At 26.4% G+C, this 7879-nt stretch overlaps 3 protein-coding genes across 3 annotated transcripts; 1 reads left to right on the top strand and 2 right to left on the bottom strand.

The window, feature by feature from the left end:
* Positions 1-464: 464 nt before the first annotated feature.
* Positions 465-3351, bottom strand: LOC126857031 (NPC intracellular cholesterol transporter 2 homolog a-like). Its single transcript, XM_050606107.1, has 4 exons — positions 3186-3351; positions 1432-1545; positions 1062-1246; positions 465-772 (listed from the first exon to the last, which is right to left on the bottom strand). The coding sequence occupies exons 1-4, from the start codon at positions 3271-3273 to the stop codon at positions 689-691; spliced, it is 471 nt and encodes a 156-aa protein (XP_050462064.1). The 5' UTR covers positions 3274-3351; the 3' UTR covers positions 465-688.
* Positions 3352-3654: 303 nt separating this feature from the next.
* LOC126857032 (NPC intracellular cholesterol transporter 2 homolog a-like) lies at positions 3655-5931 on the bottom strand. Its single transcript, XM_050606108.1, has 4 exons — positions 5801-5931; positions 4647-4760; positions 4226-4407; positions 3655-4053 (listed from the first exon to the last, which is right to left on the bottom strand). The coding sequence occupies exons 1-4, from the start codon at positions 5886-5888 to the stop codon at positions 3970-3972; spliced, it is 468 nt and encodes a 155-aa protein (XP_050462065.1). The 5' UTR covers positions 5889-5931; the 3' UTR covers positions 3655-3969.
* A 514-nt stretch (positions 5932-6445) lies between these two features.
* Positions 6446-7808, top strand: LOC126857035 (protein transport protein Sec61 subunit gamma). Its single transcript, XM_050606115.1, has 4 exons — positions 6446-6582; positions 7101-7210; positions 7307-7409; positions 7486-7808. The coding sequence occupies exons 2-4, from the start codon at positions 7117-7119 to the stop codon at positions 7493-7495; spliced, it is 207 nt and encodes a 68-aa protein (XP_050462072.1). The 5' UTR covers positions 6446-6582; positions 7101-7116; the 3' UTR covers positions 7496-7808.
* The last annotated feature ends 71 nt before the right edge of the window (positions 7809-7879 follow it).

Here is a 7879-nt window from a genome sequence, read left to right on the forward strand (position 1 = left end):
GCTAAACCTAACCTGAACACCAATATTTGCAGTATTTTGATTGTGATAATTAATATCTAACTCGACGAGACTCTCACCGAGTTTATTAGATTAATCAGTAAATTATTATCTTAACCTTCAATATTTTGCTTTAGTTATTTAAAGTCTCTTGTGATCTTTCATTGTGATTATATTGTATTATGACATACAAAAACGAGAATTTAATGTGAATCTTTCTTGTGTAAAATAAATTTTAAAAAAATTAGTTTTTCTGATGTCATAATTTAATATAGCTGTAGTGAGAAAACAAAAATCAAGAAAATTATCATATAGTTTATAAATTTGAGATATAATAGAAAATATCTCTAATAAAAACTTGATAAACAAAATATTTAATAAAACAGATATCCAAAGGTTAATATGTCAGAGTAATATTTAAATTTTTATTTATAGTAATCCAACGGTTTGTAATTATTGTTAAAAAATTGACATTTGTAAAATACATACATGTATTTATATAAATAATATTTTTTTAAGTCCTTTTCATTTTGTTATCATTTATTTTCTTTACAGATATATTTTAACACATAATATTTAAATTTAAACAATATTTTATATCAAAGTATTTTTTATTTTGAAATTGGCACAAACTCATTTTTAGTAAAATAACTTCTTCAATTTTTTAATTTGAAATTATAAGTTTTTTGAATTACTTAACTTTGGCAGGAAACTCAATGCATACTATATTCTTGTCATCCTCGTCCACGAGCTCCCACTTAATTTGCACGTTCACCTGAAGAACAAATAAAAGATATAACATTTTGTTATTTAATTATTAAAAAAAATTTTATTTGATTTATTATATTATAAAACTTTTAATATTACAAATTTTTAAAAATTCCAAATTTTTTAATTTATTAAAATAAAATTTATTAACACCTCTCAAAAAAAATATATTACATTTAACTTAAATATATCAATCAAATCTAAATTAGATTAAGTTCAAAATTAAATCCAAAATAAAAAAAGAAAAAGCAAATGTACGAATAAAAAAATAAATGTAGATTTTAAAGGCCAATTACCGAAGGGAATTTTTTCTGCACAAATAATGAGGTTGTGTAATTATACTCTTGATCCTTGTGCAAAGGACAATTGACTCCATCGTTAGGATCCTTGCATACATCAGGTTTATCAAAAGGAAAAGGTATTGGTATATCAAGCATCAGTATGCCATATACACGTACATTAACTTGCGGGATGTCCTTGTCTACAAAAAAAATGCACGAATAGTCGCTATGAGTAGATAATGCAAAATTATATGTGTGTGTATATACATATATATATAATGTGTGTGTGCATGTTGTGTGTGTGTAAATTTATTATATATAAATATATATGTAAATTTATTAACATTTTTTGAGTTTTCAAACATGATTTTCATCAAGTACTTACTCGGTGTGAACTTAAAAGATATTGACGCGTTAGTGCCGCGCACCAAAATACATTTATCATCCAACGCTTGACATCCCGAGACCGATACTTCTGTAAACTTGCCTAATGTTGAACCTGAAATAGAATGGAAAAAAAGATAAATATAAATTATATCTCATTTTAAATATGTATAGTAAATAATCTACATATGTAATAAATATATCACAGATATGTGTTAAATTTGTCACAAATATTATATATAAATAAAAATATTTTAAATATATTAAAAAATAATACATATATATATATTAAATATAAAAATGAAAAACATAGAGAAAGCCTGTATTCTTCTTTGCAATAAAATCTCATCTAATTTTATGTATATATGAATTTATTTCAGGAAACCGATTATAATTTTCAGTGAAAAGTTTCCTTAAATAAGAAATTTCCTTGATAAATGATTCCTATGCTGATGAGTCTTTGCTTTTGATGAGCATCGGACTTTGTCATTGTTCATTATTTCATTCTTATCTCAAACAATAAATCAGTATTCGCATAAAAAGTGTAACATGCGTGCATGAGTCACAATAGTTATATATAATTTTTTTTTTTTGATAATTGACATATATGCGTTATATACATCGGTATTCTTCATTTTGACCGGGACATACGCACATTGTGATTAGATAATATAATCGAAGAGATAGTTTTACAATTGGAGACAAGACAAAATGCGATGCACTTTTAAAAAAATGATATAATACTATTCTACAGAAAATCTGTAGAAATTATAACAATAAAAAAATATTTTTTTTTTCTGTCTTTTTCCAAAAACATTAAATCCCGCGATCGCTGCGAAATAATTATTTCGTTTATCGCTTTAGAAGGGAGGAACTTAATTTCCCCTACGGATACAATACTACAATAAATTAACGATTAGACGCATTTATGACAATATATGCGTTTTTATGTTATCAAAAAGAGCTATAACAATAATTCACATATATACTTATTGTTTTAGTATTTACATGCGCATCTATCTGTTCATTGAAATCTGAACTCATTGAAATTAGATCTATCAGTTTCACTTACAGGTACTCTATTTGCATTCAAACAAACATGCACCTAGAGAGGCTTTGGAAAGGCAAACAAAGAAAAGATAAAAATGATAATCAAAGTAATCCATTTACTTTAGTTATCATTTTTAAAAATAATAACTGTAATGTAAATATAGACCTTCGACTTGCTCTTTTTGTTCATATCGATCTTTATTTCCTTCAAGACGTATTACAAAATTTCTGATTTTAGACGATAATACGATAAACATGATAAAATTCTCGAAAAATATAACGCTCTTTCTCACAATCAATTGTCATTAATACTGATTATAATCAGTATATAAATAACGTTAATTAACATATAGTATCTAATTTCGCATTAATGTCCCTCTCTTTCTTCATTACAATCATTTTAACGTTCCTATCAAGATTTAAAAATTCTAAATGTGCTATAAACAATTGTCTGAAAATACAATATTCTTAAAGCACTGCAATTGTCATTAATATCCATAATAATAATAATTTTAATTTCGTATGGCGTGAATTTAGACATTGTAATCAATTTTCCTATTAAAGTTTTAAGGCACGAAAATTAGGATGATCGATAAAATATACAGCGCTCACCTCCTGAGAATATTGCGTGTAAAATTTCTCAAAATACGCATATATATATATATATATATATATATATATATATATATATATATATGTACTCACCACAATCCGTGAACTTGACGGCGAGACAAGACGCAGAATAACACAAGACGCACAGAAGTGCAAACACGACGCTGATCGATTGTCTCATGTTGCTTATATGCCACGCTGTTACTCGTATGACTTCCGCGCGCCTATTAACGCCTTCGCATCGCTGTAAACAGCTGGAGCGCTTATAAAGCGCGCCACATCCCCCGACCCCCGTCCCCCGACCGCGACAGTATCCAGCGCCACTGATCCGATTTCGTCACTGAGATACTAATCGAGATACCGAGATACCGGAAATAAACAATTTTCACAATCGTACATACAACAGATATACTTATCATTTTTTAACAGTTCATTGTTTCTTCCTTGACATCGATTTTTTTTTACTTTACTTTTTAGTATCTTATTTTTTAGAGAATATTTCATATGAAATTATATGATACTAAGTAAGGATCGCATAATTTAAAGAAAAAATGATAAAAACGGCATTATATTCAAGAATATAGCGTTAGTACAAAAATTTCTTGTTATTTTTTGACAGTTGCGTAAAAGATAAAACGTGTATTTTTGTTTCTGTAGTACTACATATATTAGAAATTGTTTATATTTAAGCTCTGCTGTTAAAATACTCTATCTTATAGGATTAAGGAAAGAGAGATTTTTCTCTATCATTTAATTATTCCATAATTTTAATGTGCTTTACGTCAAAATGTGCGTTGAAAATATATATAAAACGTATTCATTTCAATATTGGAGCGCAATAATCTCTCATAGTTGCTATAAAAATGCCAGCTTAGTTTTACTTAATCTTCACCGGGTATTTTACACATATTATCTTCTCATCTTTTTCATTTCTAAACTCCCACATAACTTCAAGACTCAACTAAAAAGCAGAAAAAGCGCATTATTATATTGGTAGAAGAAAAAAAAATATTTTTAGATAAGAAATTCATTAAAATAAAATAAAATAAAATAAAATAAGAAAATATAAAATTTTGAAAAATATTCATGAATTATAAAAGATAAATTAACATATTGAAATTCCATGCGCATACCGCTGGAATAGTTTTTTCCACAAAGAACGTAGCTTTGTATTCAGCTTCTTGATCCTTTTTCAAAGGACAATTAATTCCGGAATTCGCGTCATTGCATACATCAGGCTTTTCTAAGGGAAAAGGCACAGGCACATTGCCTAAGATACCAAATACGCGTGCTTCGATTTTCGAGACATCTACACCTGCAAAGAAAAAATATAAATTAAATTTCTATATGATATGCTTATATATTAATATATAATTTTTTATATTATGTAAATTTATATTATAATTTAAACCTGTTCTCTATAAATAAAATTCACTTTTCTCCCCCAATAGTGCATTTAATGTGCAATATTTAATACATGATTTTTGACAGTAGTAAAAAGTGTGCAAAAAAAATCACAAGAACATATGATTTGAATTATAATATTTTACTAACTTGGTGTAAATTTCAAGGACAGATGTACGTCGCTGTCACGGAATATCGAGCATTTTTCTTCGGATAAGTCACAGCTCGAGATCGATATCTCATTGAACTTACCTAACTCTGAACCTGCAATTCATTTAAAATAAGTTCAGTATAAATAATGTTAACGTTTAATGTGAATCCAAATAAATATATATCAAAAGTATTTATTTAATTAGATAAACATTAATATAAATAATTAATGCTCTGCATAAACATGTGTGAAGATGTTTGCTTCGTATCGCCAATTTGCTACAATTATACACCATATATTACTACCTTGTAGTAATACAAAATTACAGGTAAGCTGTGATGTGATTATATAATCTAACAAACATTCAAGATGCTATATAATTAAATGGCTTTGCGTGTAATATTGCTAATAGCTTCCGACATTACATCCTTAATTAAGAACCAGTGTAAACGTATCTCCTGTAATTTACGATTAAACGATAAAGATAAAGTAATTGATAATATCCTAGTAATAACAGAAATTTTCGTGCAATCTTTATAAAATTCTTACATATCATTATATATCTATTAATGAAATTAAGACAATTTAATTTTTTTTTATTCATCTTTTTCGAGAGAAATAAATAATTAAATTTTCAAAAACAGTAAAAACAATATTTTTGTCTTGATCAGCTTTAAACTCAAATAATGGTCTTTATCAGAATTTTCATCAAAAAAATTAGAAAAAATCTAATTAAATATACAAAATTATACTGAAATATATAGCACTAAGTGTGTAAAATATATTCCAAAATCATTTTTTATGATTATAAGTTCATAAAGCCAATTTAGAGACAATTATTTCTTAAATAATAATAGGCAAAATTATTTTTCTCTTTTTCAATTTCTGCTATTTTTACAACTTTTAATATTTATATACCTTTGTTCATTAAATTTCAAATTAAAATTCTATTAAAATACTTTCCTAAAATTCAATCCATTATGTAGATTATAGTTATGTAGATATAGTTCAATCTTTTATTTCACATAATTAATTATAAATGTCTTGATATTTCAATTAAAAAAAAAAATAAGTATAAATTGTATAAGATATCGGTAATAGCTGATATTTTTGCATAAACAAATGCTCGAAAATGATTAGAATGCAAACTTACCACAATCTTCGAAAACGAAAGCAAGAGAAGATACTATGCAACACGACAGGACGCATAATAGCGAAAAAGCAACATCTTTTCGTATCATGTTGCTTCCACGACTTTAACGTGAATATTAATGTCGCTGCGTGAGATCCGCGCGTTTAAATTTATAAGATCGCGCTTACCTAACGCGCAACACAATTCATCTCATTACGATTAATGATAGTGAGACTACTGTTGTTTATATAGTTCCACAAATAAAAGGTATAGCGTCATATATACCACTTATAGCAATTGAAAATATTGTAGACATATTATCAAAAATATTACCAAATATTAATGCTTTATAAAAATATTGATAAAGATAAATTTGTAACATAAGTATATAAAAATCTGATTTAAATCTAAAAAAAAATGAATTTAAATTTATTTTTTTCTTGCATCATAAAATATAAAATTTAAAATTTAAAATATAAAATATAAAATATAAATCAATACTTTTTTATTATATATGTATATATAGTAAATATTTTTTTATTATAAAATTAAATATTTCTAGAAATATAAATGTATAAGCAAAAATGTATTACCTGTAATAAGAAAAATTTTGTCACAGCTGTTTAAATTGTTTCCCGCGTAATGACATCGCGGCGCTCCGGTGCCAACATCAGTCGTCAGGAAGTGACGTTCTTACAGCGCATCGTCCACGTAGCGTTTCGAGTACTCGCACAAAATATTCCGTATCCCGTAGCGATACGTTAACAAGACATTTCGTGCAACGTATTCGAGTAACGCGTAACGTGAGTGTCGCATCTTTCTCCTAATTAGAATTTTATCTTTTCCTATTCTGGTACAAATTTTATTTCTCTCGCGAAATAAACATATATTGCTGTGTGTAATTTCTTGTTAAAGAGATTTCTAACATAACCCAAATCTTATTTTAAGTTATTAAAGTGCAAAAATACGATTTCTGTATCTATATGTTTAGTAAAATATTTTTAGTGTACCGTATTGTGTGCGTAATGTAAATTCATTGGTACTTTAAATAATCAATATTGCTCGCAAATATATATAAAAGATCATAACCTAAATTTTGCTTGCAACTTATCAAAGCCACATTTTTAAATATGTATGTGTTAAGTATAAAATATTTTTTAACCAACAACTTAACCAAATAAAATAAATATTTTTATATCATATATAGTGACAATAAATATAATAGTATCATAATAATGTTTAAAGATATAGTCAATATTATTCAAGAGCAAATTTGGCATGCATAACTAATTCTTCTAATCTGTTTTTTTTTTTTTCTTAGCGGAATCTCAATTGCTATGGATCAAATTAAGAAGCTCACTGAGCCTGGTCGCCAATTTGCCAAGGACAGCATACGGCTTGTCAAAAGATGTACCAAGCCAGATCGCAAAGGTAGTTAAATTTGACTATTAACTTAATTTTGACTATTCTATATTTAAATGTGACATATAATATGATTTAGTCATAACATACTTTTATACATTACAGAGTTTCAGAAGATTGCTATTGCCACTGCAATTGGCTTTTGCATAATGGGCTTCATAGGATTCTTTGTTAAGCTAATTCATATTCCAATCAACAACATCATTGTGTAAGTTTTTATAATAGTATATCTTTGTTTAATCATTAATATAGATTTATATTTAAATATACCTTCTTTTTTTCAGAGGTTCATAAATTATATCCTGAGATTCTTGTTAATTTTAAGAAGATTATTGTTAAGATCCCAGGTTACTTCCGTTGTTGTATGTCTTTCTATTATTTATAACTCAAAAATGTGTTTACTTAGTACTGAATTACTTTGGCAAGTAAGATAAGTGAGAGAGATGATGCGTGCATAATAAATTAATGAATTTTGTAATAAAATAGTAAATCTAAAATCGCTTCTTTTTTTTCATTAATCATAATTCCTAAAAATAAGTTTAAAATCTAAGAAAATATAATTGTAATATTTTTGTTTGAAAATATAAAAAAAAGCATATAATTCGTACTCCTGATTTTTCTGTTTTATGTATTATTTTCTGTCTATCAAAAAATTTTTAATTCAAATTGAAATTTTCG

This window comes from Cataglyphis hispanica, chromosome 20 (assembly GCF_021464435.1).
Source record: "Cataglyphis hispanica isolate Lineage 1 chromosome 20, ULB_Chis1_1.0, whole genome shotgun sequence".
Lineage (NCBI taxonomy): Eukaryota > Metazoa > Arthropoda > Insecta > Hymenoptera > Formicidae > Cataglyphis > Cataglyphis hispanica.